At 40.7% G+C, this 20582-nt stretch overlaps 1 protein-coding gene across 7 annotated transcripts in view; it reads right to left on the bottom strand.

Moving 5' to 3' along the window:
* Positions 1-20582, bottom strand: part of RNF144B (ring finger protein 144B) — a 154397-nt gene that overhangs the window by 17968 nt on the left and 115847 nt on the right. For all 7 annotated transcript variants that reach the window (XM_056521267.1, XM_056521269.1, XM_056521270.1 and 4 more), the window contains 2 exons: positions 14676-14877; positions 9039-9183 (listed from right to left, as the gene is read on the bottom strand). In XM_056521267.1, coding sequence (XP_056377242.1) covers positions 9039-9183; positions 14676-14877 — 347 coding nt within the window. The remainder of the gene's footprint in view (positions 1-9038; positions 9184-14675; positions 14878-20582) is intronic.

The raw sequence follows: 20582 nt of genomic DNA, 5'->3' as shown, positions 1-20582 counted from the left end.
AGTCCGTTCTAGGAAGAATCCTGGTTGTTTCACTCTTCTTCCGTTTAACAATTATTTAGGACAAATTTGTCTTGGGAACTCTCAATGCAGCAGAAATTTGTGTGTACCCTTCTCAAGATCTGTGTCTCCACACAATCCTGTCACTGAGCTCTACGGGCGGTTCTTTCCCTTAGCTTGGTTTTTGCCCTGATATGCAAGGTCAGTTATGTTTCCAAATCATGTCCAATCAGCTGATTGTACCACAGATAAACTTTGCCAAGAAGATCAAGAGAAATGGCAGAACCCCAAAACTAAGTTTTAAGTGCAATAGCAAAGGGTTTAAATACTTATGTCCATGCAAAAGTTTAGTTTTTCCTAGTTACAAAAAAATATTAAAAATGTTCATATTCTGGCTACAAATGTGCAAAAAAGTGAAAGGATCTAAAATCGTTAAATGCATTGTGTATATACGATATTTTTTATTTTACTTTTAACTAAGATAATAAAGTTCTTTTTAATTGAAGTGAACTGCCCTTTAAAAGGAAATCTGCAGCCATAACAACTTATTCCCTATTCACAGGATAGAGGATAAGTGTCTGATCGCGGGGGGGTCAGACCATTGGGACCCCCCCAGGATCTCCTGCATGGGGCTCCGGCCGACACGCCTCCTCTATGTAGTTCTATGGGAGAGACGGGGATGCAACGTTTGTGGCTTCCCGTCTCTCCCATAGAGTTGTATGGGGTGTGGTCGTGGGAGGGGGCACACCATCGACCTCAGTGAGGTCAACCCTACGTGCATTAGCCACTCTCCTAGAGCAGCAATGCCACCGCCCGTTTGAGAGATCGCGGGGGGTCCCAGCAATCTGACCGCTCGTGATCAAACACTTATCCCCAATCCTGTGGATAGGGGATAAGTTGTTAAGGCTGCAGTTGTCCTTTAACATTATATACAGTATCATCTCCACAGTGATACCCCTGTCCTACTTAAGCCATAATGTGGGACACAAATGTTGCTGTGGAAATGAGTGAATTAAAGCACATTTTTTAGCATTTCTCCTGAAGTGCTGAAACCTAAAAATTTTCCCATAAGATTGCCAAAACAGGAGGCAAATACAGTATATGTATGCATTTGTAGATCTAATGCGCAGTATATGCCTTTATGTTTTGGCAAGAATAGGTTAAACAAGATAAATCTATTCTTGTAAACAGGATATTCAACTTTCTAGTTTTGCACTTCATGGAAATTTGAAGTACTTCCAACTATGCGTGGTATTAGGCAACCAATTATGTTTGTTTGTAGTAGCTGGCAGACTGTTGTAATTTGTGATTTTCTATGCAGTGGTCACCTCCAATCCCAAGATATTTTTTTTATGCACACAACTCCATTAATTGTGTTAGAGTTTTCATGATGTATTTCTGTTGATTATATAGCAATGACATTATACAGCCCTGTGACTTTTCACATCAGTGCCTGTTCCCAATGGGGCTTACTACACAGCTCAGAAAAATAAAGGGAACACTAAGATAACACATCCTAGATCTGAATGAACTAATTGTATGAAATACTTTAGTCTTACCCACGCCTGTTTAGTGAGCTACGTGCCCTGATGGACAAATGGAGGTCACAGTATATTTCTTTTTTCGGGCGTATTGCAGCAGTGAAAATTACTATCCTCCCTAAGTTGCTTTACTTTTTCGTGACGCTGCGGGTCCCTTTGGCCGTGCTGCGCTCCTTCCAATCAGCGATTTTACGGTTCATACGGGATGGTAGACGGCACCCCTCCAGATGTCGGTAATGCCGGCAAGCAGGTCTGGTGGTGGGCTGGGTGTCCCGGATGTCACTAAGTACTATTGGGCAGCACATTTATTGCACCTGGCAGCCTGGTCTACTTATCACGCTTAGAGTAAGTGGATGGAGTTGGAGAAATTATGGTTAGCCCCCATCCATCCAAACTCTTTCCTATGGTCTGTCCCGTTCCCCTCCCCTGAATGCCCTCTCCTAGGACTGATGTCTTTCTCTCGTTATGTGTACCTATTGCTTTAGGCTCTTTAGACTTCTCTTTCTCGCCTCTCCAATCTTTTCTTTACCACCCCAACTTCCCTCCTGGTTTGACCTCCAAAATGGTATGGGAATGGGGTGCTAGGGGCCTTTTCTGTTGGGCAGATGTAGTGGACCCGGTACTCATATGCTCCCCTACTTTGACCACTTGGTTGCTCGCTGGGAAGTCCCGAGCTCTGAAGAGGCTCACTATACACAGCTTTGTCGTCACCTCTCTACTGGAGGGAGGCCCTCAGATGAAGGGATTGCTCTCTAGCATATACTCCTATTTACTGTCCCGCCCCCCCACCCGGATGGCCCTCCCCCTCCCATCGTTATATGAACCGTTGGGAGGAAGACCTTAACCTCTTGGGGACACAGTGCATGCATATGCCCTGCATCCCCGATCCTTAAGGACTCAGGGCGTACCTGTACACCCTGAGTGTTTCAGGTCCTCGCCGCTCACCGGATGGGGACCGGTCCAGGATGCCTGCTTAAATCATTCAGCAGGCATCCCGTGCAAATGCTTGGAGTTGTAGTTTTGCAACATCTACAGGGCCACAGTTAGGAGACCACTATACACTGGTGCCCAAATGGTAGCGCTCCAGATGTTGCAAAACGACAACTCTCAGAATGTCCAGGCATGCTGGGAGTTGTAACATCTGTCCCTTCAGATGTTGCAGTACTACAACTCCCAGCATGCCTGGACAGTCTTAGCATGCTGGGAGTTGTAGTTTTGCAACATCTGGAAGAGCACAGTTTGGAGACCACTATACAGGGGTCTCAAAGCTATAGACCTCCAGAAGGGACAGATGTTACAGAACTACAACACCCAGCATGCCTGCTTTGGTATTGTCTTATTTCAAGGCAACAGTATAGGGCCACAAATGGGGCATTTCTGTACTCGGGAAAAATTGCCAAACAAATTTTTGGGGGGCTTTTTCTCATTTTACCCCTTATGAAAAGGTAAAGTTGGGGTCTACACCAGCCTGTTAGTGTAAAAAAAATATATTTTACACTTACATGCTGGTGTTGGCCCATACTTTTCATTTTCACAAGAAGGAAAAGGAAAAAAAAAGACCCCCAAAATTTGTAACGCAATTTCTCCTGAATACGGAAATACCCCATGTGGATGTAAAATGCTCTGCGGACGCACAACAAGGCTCAGGAGTGAGCGCACCATGTACATTTGAGGCCTAAATTGGTGATTTGCACAGGGGTGGCTAATTTTACAGCGCTTCTGACATAAACGCAAAAAAATAAATACCCACACGTGACCCCATTTTGGGAACTACACCCCTTGCGGAATGTAACAAGGGGTATAGTGAGCCTTAACACTCCACAGGTTTTTGACGAATTTTCATTAAAGTTGGATGTGAAAATGAAAAATTTTATTTTCTTCACTAAAATGCTGGTGTTATCCCAAATTTTTCATTTTCACAAGGGGCAATAGGAAAAAAAAGCCCCCCAAAATTTGTAACCCCATTTTTTCTGAGTATATAAATACCCCATGTGTGGACGTTAAGTTTTCTGCGGGCGAACTACAATGCTCAGAAGAGAAGGAGCGCCATTGGGCTTTTGGAGAGCGAATGTGTCTGGAATTGAAGGCCATGTACATTTACAAAGCCCCATGGTGCCAGAACAGTAAACACCCCCCCCCCCCCACGTGTGACCCCATTTTGGAAACTACACCCTCACGTAATGTAATAAGGGGTACAGTCGGCATTTACTCCCCACAGGTGTCTGACAGATTTTTTGAACAGTGGTCCGTGAAAATGAAAAATGTAATTTCTCATTTGCACAGCCCACTGTTCCAAAGATCTGTCAAACTCCAGTGGGGTGTAAATGCTCACTGCACCCCTTATTACATTCTGTGAGGGGTGTAGTTTCCAAAATGTGGGGGGTTTCTGCTGTTCTGGCATCATGGGAGGTTTGTAAATGTACATGGACAATTCCAGCAAAATTCTATCTCCAAAAGTCCAACGGCGCTCCTTCTGTTCTAAGGCCTGTAGTACGCCAGCAGAGCACTTAACATCCACATATGGGGTGTTTTCTTAACCAGGAGAAATTGGGCTTCAAATTGTGGTGTCCATTTTCTCCTATTACCCCTTGTGAAAATAAAAAATTTGGAGAAACACCATCATTTTAGTGTTTAATTTTCAGTTTTCACGTCCAAATTCAATGCAAAGTCGTCAAACACCTCTGAGATGCTAAGGTTTTTTTGCTGTTCTGGCACCCTGGGGACTTTCTAAATGCAACATGCCCCCCAAAAACCATTTCAGCAAAATTTAATTTCAAAAAGCCAAATTTTGCTCCTTCTCTTCTAAGCATTGTAGTGCGCCAGCAGAGCACTTAACGCCCACACAGGGGCGTTTTCTTAATCAGGAGAAATTGGGCTTCAAATTTTGGGGTCCATTTTCTCCTATTTTCCCTTGTGAAAAAGAAAAATTTGGGGTAACACCATCATTTTAGTGTTAAAAATCAAATTTTCCATTTTCACGTCCAACTTCAACGCAAAGTCGTAAAACACCTGTGGGGTGTTAAGGCTCACTATACCCCTTGTTACGTTTCTTGAGGGGTGTAGTTTCCAAAATAATATGCCATGTGTTTTTTTGTTGGGGCTTCCTAAATGCAACATGGCTCCCAAAAAACATGACAACAAAATTTGTTTTAAAAAATCCTAAAGTTGCTCTTTCCCTCTTGAGCCATGTTGTGAGCCCACAGAGCACTTAATGTCAACATATGAGGTATTTACTTACTCGAGAGAAATTGGGCTACAAATTTTGGGGGGCTTTTTCTCCTTTTACCACTTTTAAAATTAAAAAAAATGGGGCTATAAGAAAATGTTAGTGTAAAAAATGCAGATTTTGATTTTTCTGCTCCACTTTGCTGCACCTAAAAGGGTTAACACTTTTTGAATGTCATTTTGAAAACTTTGAGGGGTGTAGTTTCTATAATGGGGTTATTTATGGGGTGTTTCTCAAAGAAAGGCCCCTCAAATCCAGTTCAAACTTAACTGGTCCCTGAAAAAACTTTGAAGCCCTCTAATGTCTTCAAAAAGTTAAAATAGGTCAATTTTATGATGCCAACATAAAGTTGACATATTGTATTTGGGAATCAATATAAAATTTATTTGCAATATCCATTTTCCTTTCAAAGTTTCAAAGTTCGAAAAATGCTAAATTTTCATGAAATTTTGTGATTTTACACCAAGGATGCAAGTTATGAAAAAAATTTACCGCTATGTTAAAGTAGAATATGTCACGAAAAAACAATCTCGGAATCAGAATAATCGGTAAAAGCATCCCAGAGTTATTAATGCATAAAGTGATAGTGGTCAGAATTGCAAAGAAAGGCTCAGTCCTTAAGGTGAAAAAGGGCTCAGTCCTTAAGGGGTTAACACTCCTATCACTCTCCCTCAATGGCGGCTGATTTGGGAGCGCGCCTCAAAGGTTTCTATCTGTACTGCATATAGAGAGACTCAATATAAGATGCTCATGGGATGGTATCATACCCCGGCCCTGCTAAATAGGCTGAATCCCGCTATCCCTCCTCAATGCTGGCGTTGTGGGGTGGGTTTGGGTACAGTGTTCCACATTTTCTGGACTTGTCCTCTGATACTCCCCTATTTGGCTCTAGTGGGAAGGCTAGTCCAGGCAGTATTGGGTGTCCAGGTCCCTGCTGATCCTTTGGTCTTTTCTGCTGCACCTGTCTTCTAGGGTCTTACCCCAGAAAATGCGTTTAAAGGGGTATTCCAGGAATATATATATTCCTGGAATACCCCTTTAAACGCATTTTCTGGGGTAAGACCCTAGAAGACAGGTGCAGCAGAAAAGACCAAAGGATCAGCAGGGACCTGGACATCCAATACTGCCTGGACTATATATCTCAACTGGCTCCAGAAAGTTAAACAGATTTGTAAATTACTTCTATTAAAAAATCTTAATCCTTTCAGTACTTATGAGCTTCTGAAGTTAAAGGAGAACTACGGGATTGAAAGATGTATCCCCTATCCTAAGGATAGGGGATAAGTTTCAGATCGCAGGGGGTCCGACAGTACTTATGAGCTTCTGAAGTTAAGGTTGTTCTTTTCTGTCTAAATCCTCTCTGATGACACCTGTCTCGAGAAACGCCCAGTTTAGAAGAGGTTTGCTATGGGGATTTGCTTCTAAACTGGGCGTTTCCAGAGACAGGTGTCATCAGAGAGGATTTAGACAGAAAAGAACAACCTTAACTTCAGAAGCTCATAAGTACTGAAAGGATTAAGATTTTTTTAATAGAAGTAATTTACAAATCTGTTTAACTTTCTGGAGCCAGTTGATATATATATATATATATAAAAAAAAAAAAAACATCCCCAAGTTCTTGGCTATATGGGATCCGTGGGATAGTTTCACAGATAGACAGCCCCCGTAGGCTTTCTGCCTCCTCCTTCGGACCTACTTTACTTCCTTTTCACTGTCCATTTCCTTTTGTGGCTTCCCCTGTTAGTGCCCCTCCCTTCTTTGTTCGTCTGGTGTTGTTGTTGTGTCTGTGCTCTCTTCATGTTTCCCCCCCCCCCTTTTTCTTTTTCCCTTTTCTTCCTTTTATCTTTTTAGTGCTAAAAAAAAGAAATACTTTAGTCTTTACATAGTTGAATGTGCTAACAAAATCACAAAAATTATCAATGGAAATCAAATTTTATCAACCCATGGAGTTATGGCGGCTCCACAGTATCTAACGGTAGACCCCCCCCCCCCCCACGCTGGGGAACTAATCATATGTGACCCACGTGCGCTGCTCTGCTTCTCTAAACCCCCCCCCCCCCCCCCCAATGAATTATCAGCCACAGCCCCAATGTGCGCTATCCTCCACATTGGGGAACTAATCATCTGTGATCCGTGGGTGCTACTCCTCCCGTACTCCTGCGAGTCGCCGGCGCTGGAAATGATTAATAAAGGACATCTGTACTAATTTTACATATTCCTGTGCCCAGGCTGCAAAAATAAACAAAATAAACTTTGACTCACCTTCCTACATTCCCCCGGTATCGGCCTCACTGTTCCCTGCTGCGATCTTCATGTTGCTTCCTGGGGACGGGAACGTCACAGCGTATCACCGGCCGCAGCGATGTCCCGCACCGGCGGTGATAGGCTGAGTGCACTGTCATGTAAGGAGCCCGCCGGCTCCTTACATGTCAGTGCGCTCAGCCTATCATGTCATGTAAGGAGCTGGCTGGCTCCTTACATGACCGTGCGCTCAGCCTGAAAATTAATATCTTCCAGAATTTAAAAAACGGTATTCGGTATGAACCGGTATATCGCCCAGAACTACCATGGAGGTCTGGATATGGAGTCACATGTAAAATCAAAGTGTAAAACCCCACTACAGGCTGATACAACGTTGATGTAACGTTCTTAAAACAAGTCAAAATTAAGCTCAGTAGTGTGTGTGTGTGTGTTTGTGTGTGTGTTTGTGTGGCCTCCATGTGCCCGTATAACGTCCCTACAATGCCTGGGCATGCTCCCGATTATCAACTCTGGACAGTCTGTGGTGCAACATGGCGTTGGTAGATGGAGCGAGACATGATGTCCCAGATGTGCACAATCGGATTCAGCTCTAGGGAACGGGCGGGCCAGACCACAGCATCAATGCCTTTCTCTTGCAGAAACTGATGACACACTCCAGCCACATGAGGTCTAGCATGAGGGCTCATTTTTGCACAGTGATCTGTACTTTTTATTTATACCATATTTGCTTATATAAAAGTGAATACATTTTTTATAAATTTTTTTGGAATAAAATGTTATAAAAAGCAGCTATTTTGGACTTTTTTTTTCGTTCACCGTACGGTATCATTAATATTTTAATTTTAATAGTTCAGATATTTACGCACACGGCGATACCAAATATGTATATAAGTTTTTGTTATTTTTTTAACACTTTTTGGGGGTGAAATAGGGAAAATGGGACAATTTACGTTTTTATTGGGGGAGGGAGTTTTTCAAATTTTTAATTTTTTTTTACTTTTATTTTTACACTTTAATAGTCCCCATAGGGGACTATTTAAAACAATCATTTGATTGCCAATACTATTCAGTGCTATGCATAGGACATTTTCTGCTCTGGTCTGCTCGATCGCAGACCAGAGCAGAAGACCTGTGGAAGGCAGTGGAGGCAGGTGAGGGGACCTCCGTCTGCCTTTCTGGATGATCGGATCACCGCGGCAGCGCTGCGGCCGATCATCCATTTTAGTGACCGCGATGCTGCATATGCCGTGATCTGTACTGATCACGGCATCAGAGGGGTTAATGGCAGACATCCGCGCAATCGCGGATGTCCGCCATTACGGCGGGTCCCTGGCTGCTATCAGCAGCTGGGACCTGCCGAGCATGACCCGAGCATCGCTCCGAAGCTCGCAGTTATGCAGAGGACATAAATGTACGTCCTGGTGCGTTAAGTACCAGCTCACATTTATGTCCGGTGTTGTTAAGGGTCAGCAAATTAATATTGTAATGTTGTGTAAGGGTGTATTTACAAGTACAGTATCCTGCGGATATTTGATGCTACATATACAAAGCTATCTTCATTCAATTAGTTCACACATATAGGATCTGCTGCATATTTTTTGCAGCTGATATTGCTACCCATTGAAGTTAATAGGTAGCAAAATCAGCTGCACAAAATATCCGGCAAAAATATGCAGCAGATCCTGTACATGTGAATGTACCCCAAGGGTCTATGCACATGTACAGTATCCTTCGCATATTTGATGCACAGGATTTGAAGATGTGTTTAGTTTACATTGAAATCTGCAGCTTCACAACCTGTGCATACATGTGAATAGTGAGTGGGAATGTGGGTACTAACATTTAAATACATTTATCTAAAACAAATGGAAAAAAATACTGACTTTTCCATGCACTATTTCTGCTCCTGTCAACTTCCCCAAATAGTATTGTATGTAGATGCATGAATGTAGCTTATCTACATTAAAACCGATAGTATAACATAATAATGAAGAAGGTAGATAAATACTTACATCTAGGTTCTGTAAGCAATACCAACAGAATGTGTGCTTGCAATTTTTGCACATCATTTGTGCACAGCCTTCATTCCTCTCAATATAAATATGACAAACAGGACATTGCTTGATACAAGCATCTACATCTGCACCAACAAGGACCCTGGGAGAAAGAAGGAAAGTAAAAACAAGAGAAATCAGTGATTACACAACATTGCTCATCAATAAGGGAATAAATGGTCTGTGTGAATTTTACAGAAAATAAGAGTCAAAAGGTTGATGTGACAGGTATAGGCCGATTTCACACTATAAAAATATTTCCATCATGAACGCCCGTTATAAAAAGCCTGGAAATCGGCAGTTATACGGCCGGTACAAAATCACTAACGGCCGTTAGAAAATCCTATTATAGTCTATGGGATTTATCTAATAGCCGTTTTAACCCATTATCGCCCGTTATTAATAACTGCCGTTATTTTGTGACAAGCGAATGAACGGGCGAAATAGTGCATGCACTAATTCTCCTGTTACTATCTATCAGCAGGCATCCCGTGCCAATGCCCAGGGAGGGCGATCGCTGCAAATCGCCGGTGAATTCACACCGGCAAATTCGTGTCATACAGGTCTCCACTCACCCAGAAAATAAGGGGGACCCAAAATTCGTAACGCAATTTCTCCTGAGTACTAAAATACCCATTATGTGGGCGTAAAATGCTCTGCGGACGCACAACATGACTCAGGAGTGAGAGCGCACTATGTACATTTGAGGCCGAAATTGGCGATTTGCACAGGGGTGGCTGATTTTACAGTGGTTCTGACAAACGCAAAAAAATACCCACGTGACCCCATTTTGGAAACTACACCCCTCACGGAACGTAACAAGGGGTATAGTAAGCCTTAACACCCCACAGGTGTTAAAAGAATTTTAGTTAAAGTTAGATGGGAAAATAAAGTTAAAGTTGAATGGGAAAAAATAAATACATTTTCTTCACTAAAAGGCTGGTGTTACCCTAGATTTTTCATTTTCACAAGGGAAAATAGGAAAAAAGCCCCCCAAAATTTGTAACCCCATTTCTTCTGAGTAAGAACATACCCCATATGTGCATGTAAAGTGCTCTGCGGGTGAACTACAATGCTCAGAAGAGAAGGAGCGCCACTGGGCTTTTGGAGAGAAAATTTGTCCGGAATTGAAGGCCACATGTGTTTACAAAGCCCCCACACTGCCAGAACAATGGACGCCCCCCCACATGTGACCCCATTTTGGAAACTACACCCCTCAGAACGTAATAAGGGGTGCAGTGAGCATTTATGTCCAACAGGTGTCTGACATTTTTGAAACAGTGGTACGTGAAAATGAAAATTGTAATTTTTCATTTGCACAGCCCACTGTTCCAAAGATCTGTCAAATGCCAGGGGGGTGTAAATGCTCACTGCACCCCTTATTAAATTCTGTGAGGGGTGTAGTTTCCAAAATGGGGTCACATGAGGGGAGGGGGGGGGGGTCCACTGTTCTGGCACCATGGGGGGCTTTGTAAATGCACAAGGCCCCCAACTTCAATTCCAACCAAATTCTCTCTCCAAAAGATCAGTGGCGCTCCTTCTCTTCTGAGCATTGCAGTTCGCCAGCAGAGCACTTGATGTCCATACATGGGGTATTTCCAAATGGGGTTACAAATTTTGGGGGGCATTTTCTTCCAATACCCTTTGTAAAAATGGTAAATTTGGGGAAAAGACTGCACTTTAGAGAAAAAATTTATTTTCTTCATTTACACATCCCACTTTAAACAAAAAGTCGGCAAACACCTGTGAGGTGTTAAGGCTCACTTGACCCCTTGTTACGTGCCTTGAGGGGTTTAGTTTCCAAAATAGTATGCCATGTGGGGGGTTTGCTGTTCTGACACAATAGGGGCTTCCTAAATGTGACATGCCCCCAAAAAACCATTTCAGCAAAATTCCCTCTCCAAAATCCCATTATCGCTCCTTCCCTTCTGAGCCTTCTACTGTGCCCGCCGAACACTTGACATACACATATGAGGTATTTCCTTACTCAAGAGAAATTGGGTTCCAAAGTAACATTCAAAAAAACTGGGTCTACAAGAACATGCAAGTGTAAAAAATGAAGATCTGGAATTTTCTCCTTCAATTTGCTGCTATTCCTGTGAAACACCTAAAGTGTTAACACAATTACCGAATGTCATTTTGAATACTTTGATGGGTGCAGTTATTATAATGGGGTCATTTATGGGGTATTTCTAATGTGAAGGCCCCTCAAATCCACTTCAAAACTGAAACGGTCCCTGAAAAATTCAGATTTTGAAAATTTAGCACTGATCAGTGTTATCGGTCATCTTCTGCTCTGGTCGAACTCAGACCAGAAGACCCCTGGAGATGGCCGGCAGCGCTGCGGGTGATCCGATCATCCATTTTAGTGACCGTATTGCCGCAGATGCCATGATCTGTATTGATCACGGAATCTAGGGGTTAATGGCACACATCAGCATGATGGCTGATGTGCGCCGTTACCGGTGGGTCCCTGGCAGCTGATAGGATCTGCCGCGCATGACCCGAACACTGGTCCGATGCTCGTGGCCATGTGCAGGACGTAAATGTATGTCCTGGTGCGTTAAGTACCACCGCACCAGGACGTACATTTACATCCATTGTCATTAAGGGGGTTAAAAAGGATTGTCTCATTACTTAATAAAGTATATCCGTTTGTGTTTTGCAAACTTGTTTAGTCAACCTGTTTGTGTATCTGTCATTAAGAAAAAAATATATTCAGACGTGTCAAATGGAAGGAACTGAATGGAGAGGCCTAGCAACAAAATAAAAACTTTATATATATGATTTTATTATAATACTGACCACATATCTATTTTAAATCCCCAGCCTTACCTTTTGTTAAAAGTGCGTCTGAGAAGATATCTTTATATACCTTTGTCTTTACAAAATACATAAAATATGTAGGTTTCCAAACACATTTCTGAAGAGAGTGGTCAATCTCATTAAGAGCGCAACTAAATTCTAGTTGGCTCAGACTATAGGAAGAACCCTGGATGTCTAGAACCATTTACAATAGGAAACCCAGGCTTGCTGAAGCCATATACTGTGGGAAACCATGGCTGGATGAAGTAATTTACAGTGGGGTGCTCTGGCTGACTAGAGCAGTCTACAGTTGGCAACTCCTTTGTAAACTTGCAGAGCTTTCCTCTGTACCTGGCACAGGCAATTGCAGTTGTTCCACGAGTATTAGTGAAATAACACATTTTTAATGTATTTTAGTAGGTTTGTTTGTAAAGCTTCTAAGTTGATACTGAAGCAGAATTATTTTCAAGTAATTATATTTTGTCCAAAGAATGAGTTGTTTTAATAATTTCTCTTTTGTTTTTTTTTTTAAATAAGCATTACACATTGTTTAGAAGATCCTGATATTATTTAAGTTTCTATAGAAGTTGCAATACATCAATATGACCAGATAGAAAACATGTAGCTGTTTGGTGGGTAATTAATAGGAGGTATCAGTTTCTACAAACCACTTCTGGTTCTTTACAACATTCTAAGGCTACTTTCACGTGAAAAACCTACGCTTGTGGAAAACCGTACAACTAGTATGCCAATGTGACCCCCATATGATAAACTTATGTTATTTTTGTGCCACTAAAAAAATAAGTCTTTACAATTTTTCATCCAGAAAAAAAACAAAACAGCTTATCCTCACAAATGTACAGATTATAGTCTCTTTTTGGGTCCAATAGTTTTAAGGACGACACTGAAATTCTATTCACGAGCACCACCCACTACATAGTTATATACAATAGATCCCTTAACCTGTTAAGGACCAACGGCGTACAGGTACGCCTTTGCTTCCTGGTACGTAAGGACCAAGGGCGTACCTGTACGCCCGTTGGAATTTCGGTCCCCGCTGTGCGCCGGACATGAGGTATGTCCTTACTCCAAAGAAATGTATTTACACATTTACAATGACAGTTTTTATAATGGGGTCATTTGTGGGGTATTTCTAATAAGAAGGCCCTTCAAATCCGCTTCAAAACTTAACTGGTCCCTGAAAAATTCCGCTAATGAAAATTTTGTGAAAAATTGGAAAATTGCTGCTATACTTTGAAGCCCTCTGATGTTACAGTTACATAGTTAGTACGGTTGAAAAAAAAGACATACGTCCATCAAGTTAAACCAGGGAATTGAAGGGTAGGGGTGTGGCGCGATATTGGGGAAGGGATGGGATTTTATATTTCTTCATAAGCATTAATGTTATTTTGTTCCAGGAATGTATCTAATCCTGTTTTAAAGCTGTTAATTTTTCCTGCTGTGACCAGTTCCTGAGGTAGACTGTTCCATAAGTTCACAGTTCTCATGGTAAAGAAGGCGTGTCGCCCCTTGAGACTAAACTTTTTCTTCTCCAGACAGAGGGAGTGCCCCCTCGTCCTTTGGGCGGGTTTAACCTGGAACAGTTTTTCTCCATATTTTTTGTATGGGCCATTAATATACTTATATACATTTATCATATCCCCCTTAAAAGTCTCTTCTCAAGACTAAACAATTGTAACTCCTTTAATCGCTCCTCATAGCTAAGATGTTCCATGCCCCATATTAGTTTAGTCGCACGTCTCTGCACCCTTTCAAGCTCCGCAGTGTCCCTTTTATGGATTTGTGCCCAAAACTGAACAGCATATTCCAGGTGAGGCCGTACCAATGCTTTATAAAGGGGGAGTATTATGTCCCTGTCCCTCGAGTCCATGCCTCTTTTTATACATGACAATATCCTGCCGGCCTTGAAGGCAGCAGCCTGACATTGCATGCTATTCTGTAGTCTGTGATCTACAAGTACACCCAGATCCTACTCTACCAGTGACTCTGCCAGTTTAATCCCCCCTAAGACATACGACTCATGCATGTTATTAGTACCCAGATGCATAACTTTACATTTATCCACATTTAACCTCATTTGCCAAGTGGATGCCCAGACACTTTGTCTATCCAAGTTATCTTGTAACCTATACACATCCTCTATAGACTGTACCGTGCTACAAAGCTTGGCGTCATCCAAAAATGTCTTCCAAAAGTAAAAACATGTCAACTTTATGATGCAAATATAAAGTAGACATATTGTATATGTGAATCAAGATATAATTTATTTGGAATATTAAGTTTTCTTACAAGCAGAGAGCTTCAAATTTAGAAAAATGCAAAATTTTTATATTTTTTCATCAAATTTTGGAATTTACCACTAAAAAATTTACCACTAACAAAGTAGAATATGTCACAAAAAAAAAAAAATCTCGGAATCAGAATGAAAGGTAAAAGCATCCCAGAGTTATTAATGCTTAAAGTGAAAGTGGTCAGATGTGCCTGGTCCTTAAGGTGTTAAAGTAATTATTTTACTTTTATTTCAGCATATTTGTTTGTGTTATTTATTTGTATCTATGTAGTCCTTTAGACTAGATTTGTTACCTTGAAACCAATGTATCCAGTGACATAGCCAGTCAGACTTTTTTTTTTCTAATGAATACCACAAGGGTAGGGTAGTTATTAGATGCAAACGTAGCCCAAGTATGGCTGTATGTGCACCGGGCACAGAACAAAACAATAATTTCCTATGAATTAATCATTATGATAATGAAGGTTAAATCAAGTTACCCTTTTTCAGGTTGTACAGCTGGCTGCTTTTCTTGACACACATGTTCAGGGTGCCAGGTTCTTTTGCAGGCAGAGCAAAATTTTATAAGGCAAACATGGCAGTCCACTGATACAGGCAAACCAGAATCACTTCGCTCAACTTGGCATACTGTTTGGCAGTCTGCAGTAGGACACCATGTTCGACCAGGGTCAAGATGAACTTCTGAAATAGAATAACAACCAGAAAAGAAGCTTTTACCATAAACCCTGTAAAATGTCATTCACATATACATACACACACACACATATTAATATATATATATATATATATATATATATATATATATATATCTCAAGCATTGTAGGTAAAATATATCATATTTATAATAAGATGCTTATCATAAGCATGTGTATGTTTGTTAAAGAATAACCTTCACATCTGTCTTCAACTTCAATATACTTCATAGCATGTGCAGAAAGGTAAAATGGGGAACAGTTCTTCCACTAAAGCTGTCTAAAGGGAAGGTGTTATCTCAAAATAATTTATTGCTAAAATCAAGTTTTCATGTTAAACATATTTAAGAATTCTTAGTGATTTTTTTATTTTTTATTTTACTATCTATATCTTAAAATCATCCTGAAATCCTGCAGTTTTCATTCTGGCCACTAGGCTGGGACTTTCTTTCTGTACAGATCACTTTCCAGAAGTTTCCTATTTATCACAGGCAGGATTACAATGAAAGGTAACATAAATGGATAAGACAAATTATTTTTACAATTGAGCCCCTGCAAAGGTTACATAGCATGTCCAGAAGCCTTTCCAATTCATATCAATGGGACTGCTCCTCTATATGGGGCTAGCTGTAAAGCAGTGATATGCAAAGTGGGCGATATTGCCCCCAGTGTGGCCTGGAACATTAGAGGGTGGGGGGTTGTAACCATGAGTGCAATTGAGGTTGTTGAATAAAATAAGAGGGCAGTGGAATCATAGAATCATAAAAAAAAACGTTCATGCATTTGCTTCCTCAGTTGTAACAGTTAATAATCACTTGTCAATCAATTCTGAGCTCGAGTCATGTATAAAATTAAGTGTGATAAGTATTTAACATTTAAATTTATATTTAAATGGGCACTCATTAAAAAAATTTTTGCTATTGCACTACTTAAGGTAAATAAAAAAATCTCTTTTTTAAATTACGTTTTCTATGTTTTATTTGTGTTTAAAAAAGCTGCTTCAGATGATGTCACAGCCTGCTGGGTAACGCCCCTTCCCAGTCTGTGAATCTGACCAAGACCAAGCAGAAAATACAGAGCAATATCAATGTAGAGAACTAAAAAAAATAAAAAATAAAGGCAGGGGGTTGTTTATTATGATGGGGGCAATGAACTGGGAGGATTATAACATTTAACAAGATCATGAGAGGTACTCTTTAATACCTTTCCGGAAATGGACGTCCACACGCTGTATGACGCGCACTCAGGTGAGCGCGCATCATACCCTCTGGGTCCCGGTTGCTATCAGCAACCGGGACCCACGGCAAATGCCAGACATCACCGATCAGGCCGATGTCCGGCATTAACCCTTTAAATGCCGGGATAAAAGTTCATTGTGGCATCTAATAGTGGTTAATCCCATTCTCGCTTAGCTCGGTGAGCTGATTGGGACTGCTGCGGCGAAACCGCAGCATCCGGATCAGCTGAGAGGATGGGGGGGGGGGCTGGTCTCTTACCTTCCCTTTCTGCCGTCCGATCGGTGCTCCAGCCTTGCGTTCAGCTATGCTAGGCTGAAGCAATGGAGCATCGATAACACTGATCAACGCTCTTCTATGGAGAAGCATTGATCAGTGTATGCAATCTAAAGATTATATGGTATAGTCCCCTATTGGGACTAAAAATAAATAAAGTGTTAAAAAAAATAAATGAAAAAAGTAAATAAATATGCATTAACCCCTTCCATAATAAAAGTTTAAATCACACCCTTTACCCAATTTTTCAAATAAAAAAAATGTAAAAAAAAAAATATAAAACCTAAAACATTTGTCATATCACCGTGTGCAAAAATATCCAAACTATTAAAATATCATGTTAATTAAAGAGCACGGTCAAAAGGCGCAGCAAGCGTAAAAAAATTCCACAGTCCAGAAACGTGTATTTTTAGTCACTTCATATACTAGATAAAAAAAATAAATTAGAGATAGATAGATATATATATATATATATATATATATATCTCAAAATCATCGGTAGTTGCAGTATCTTGTAATACCTTTTTATATTGGACTAACAAGATTTTGTAGAGACAAGCTTTCGGGATTCCTCCCTTTATCAAGACATAAGCATTTCTGAGCTCACAAGGAGAAAACACAGGTTCTATCTCACAAAATATGCAGGGGTTAAAACAACATTAGTGGAGAATGGACATTAAGTTGGGCCATAAATTGTATAACAATAGGACGATAGATACAGATAAGGATGAGGAGGAGGGGGGGGCTGGAGAGCAGAGGTGAGAATAGTGGTTACGCTGGACAGACAATTTTACTATAGAGCCATAGACTGAAGATAAGACTAGACAGGGGAGGGGGAGCAGGGGTGTGATGGTGTTAGAGCAGGGAGAGGGTAGAGAGTTTAGCAAAGGTTATAGGAAATTTTGATAATGGGATAAGAAGCTTAAATCCACATTAAGTCCTCTGTTCTTGGAGTCATAAAGAACTATCATTTTGGCTTCAAATGTCTTTCTTTCCTGGGTGTTCTTGAAGTTTCCTTTCAGGATCTTGATTTTGAGGTCCTGTAGGGAGTGACCTGTTTGAGTGAAGTGGTGTCCAACTGGGGTGCAATAGTCCTTTTCTCTATGGTTGTTGATGGACGATCTGTGGAGGTTCATCCTTTTATTGAGTGGCTGACTGGTCTCACCAATGTAACATCCCAGGTCACACTTGGTGCATTGTATCATGTAGACTACATTCTCTGTGGTGCAGGAGTATTGTCCCTTGATGTTGTATGTCTTGTTGTTGTGGGAGGCCTCAGAATTTGTGCAGATGTGTTGACAGAGTTTACAGCGCGGTTTGGCACAGGGTTTGGTCCCATTGTCTGTATCTGATGTGTCTGTGGGTAGTTTCCTATTGACCAGCTTTTGTTTTAAGTTGGGTGGTTGTCTGAAGGCCAAGATGGGTGGTTCAGGAAAGATTTGCTTTAACACCTCATCTTCTGCTAGTATTGGCTGCAGGTCCTTGATGATTTTGCGTATTTCCTCAAGGGTGGGATTGTATGTGGCTACCAGTGGTATGTGTGATGAGGTTTGTTTCTCTCTGTATTGCAGCAGGTGTTCACGTGGTGTTTGAAGAGCAGAGTGGATTTTCTTATGGATGGTCCTTGGTTTGTAACCTTTTTGTTTAAATTTCTCAGCTAGCGTTTGTAGATGTGTGTCTCTGTCATCAGGGTTGGAGCAGATGCGGTGGTACCTGATGGCTTGGCTGTATATTATGCCTTTCTTGGTGTGGGACGGATGGGAACTTGAATTGTGTAGATAGCTGGATCGGTCTGTGGGCTTTCTGTATACAGATGTCTGTATTGTGTCCTTGTTTATAGTTACAGTGGTGTCCAGAAAGTTTACACTTTCTGTAGAGAAGTCCATTTTGAGTTTGATGGATGGATTAAATGTGTTGAAGGCATCATGAAATTGTTTGAGTTTATCCTCTCCTTCAGTCCAAACAATGAAAATATCATCAATGTATCTGTAGTATCTGTAGGGTTTGTGAATTTGGGTATTCAGGAATCGCTCTTCAAGGTCAGCCATGAACAGATTGGCATATTGTGGTGCCATATTGGTCCCCATAGCAGTTCCCATCATCTGTAGGTATATTTCATTGTTGAAGCTGAAGTAGTTGTGTGTGAGAATGAATTTAACAAAAAGGTTACAAACCAAGGACCATCCATAAGAAAATCCACTCTGCTCTTCAAACACCACGTGAACACCTGCTGCAATACAGAGAGAAACAAACCTCATCACACATACCACTGGTAGCCACATACAATCCCACCCTTGAGGAAATACGCAAAATCATCAAGGACCTGCAGCCAATACTAGCAGAAGATGAGGTGTTAAAGAAAATCTTTCCTGAACCACCCATCTTGGCCTTCAGACAACCACCCAACTTAAAACAAAAGCTGGTCAATAGGAAACTACCCACAGACACATCAGATACAGACAATGGGACCAAACCCTGTGCCAAACCGCGCTGTAAACTCTGTCAACACATCTGCACAAATTCTGAGGCCTCCCACAACAACAAGACATACAACATCAAGGGACAATACTCCTGCACCACAGAGAATGTAGTCTACATGATACAATGCACCAAGTGTGACCTGGGATGTTACATTGGTGAGACCAGTCAGCCACTCAATAAAAGGATGAACCTCCACAGATCGTCCATCAACAACCATAGAGAAAAGGACTATTGCACCCCAGTTGGACACCACTTCACTCAAACAGGTCACTCCCTACAGGACCTCAAAATCAAGATCCTGAAAGGAAACTTCAAGAACACCCAGGAAAGAAAGACATTTGAAGCCAAAATGATAGTTCTTTATGACTCCAAGAACAGAGGACTTAATGTGGATTTAAGCTTCTTATCCCATTATCAAAATTTCCTATAACCTTTGCTAAACTCTCTACCCTCTCCCTGCTCTAACACCATCACACCCCTGCTCCCCCTCCCCTGTCTAGTCTTATCTTCAGTCTATGGCTCTATAGTAAAATTGTCTGTCCAGCGTAACCACTATTCTCACCTCTGCTCTCCAGCCCCCCCCCCTCCTCCTCATCCTTATCTGTATCTATCGTCCTATTGTTATACAATTTATGGCCCAACTTAATGTCCATTCTCCACTAATGTTGTTTTAACCCCTGCATATTTTGTGAGATAGAACCTGTGTTTTCTCCTTGTGAGCTCAGAAATGCTTATGACTTGATAAAGGGAGGAATCCCGAAAGCTTGTCTCTACAAAATCTTGTTAGTCCAATAAAAAAAAGGTATTACAAGATACTGCAACTACCGATGATTTAGCTTTTTGCATCACTGGACTAATACGGCTATTCCTAACTAATGTATTATATATATATATATATATATATATATATATATATATATATATATATATACACATACATATATATACACATATACATATATATACATATACATATACATATACATATACATATATATATATACACATATATATACACATATACATATATACATATATATATATATATACAAAGTGGTCCCGATAAAAACTTCAGATCACGGCGCAAAAAATCCCTATATACGGAAAAATAAAGTTTTAGGGGTCAGAAATGGACAATTTTAAACATACTAATTTATGTAGTATAATAAAATAAAACCTATTTAAATTAGGTATCTTTGTGATCGTATGGACCTACAGTATAAATCTAAGATGTCATTTTTATCCAACAGTGTACGGCCTGGAATCGGAAGCCCCCACAATTTACACTTTTTTTTATTTTGCCCCACAAATATTTATTTTCTGGTTTTGCCGTATAATTTGTGGTGAAACGATTAAGGTCATTATACAGTAAAATTTGTGGCGCAAAAAACAAGCCCTCATATGGTCTGTAGATGGAAAACAAAGCATTATGATTTTTAGAAGGTGAGGAGGAAAAGACAAAAGTACAAAAATGAAAAAAGGCCCGAGAGGGAAGGCGTTAGTATCTTCAAACTTTACAGATTAGGGATCACATGCAAAGTATTTATACATTTGCTTACATATCTAACATAAGATTTGGCAACTTCTAGTCTGAAAAACGCTGCATTTTTTAGACTATAAGACAAATTTTAGCAAGAGAAAAAAAAATCTTGCTAAAAAGTGATTGTATCTTATAGTCCACAGTCAGAGTAATTCAGCAGTG

The sequence above is a fragment of the Hyla sarda genome, chromosome 5 (genome assembly GCF_029499605.1).
Source record: "Hyla sarda isolate aHylSar1 chromosome 5, aHylSar1.hap1, whole genome shotgun sequence".
Taxonomy (NCBI): domain Eukaryota; kingdom Metazoa; phylum Chordata; class Amphibia; order Anura; family Hylidae; genus Hyla; species Hyla sarda.
The sequence above is the reverse complement of the archived record's forward strand: the minus strand, read 5'-3'. Positions and strand labels throughout refer to the sequence as shown.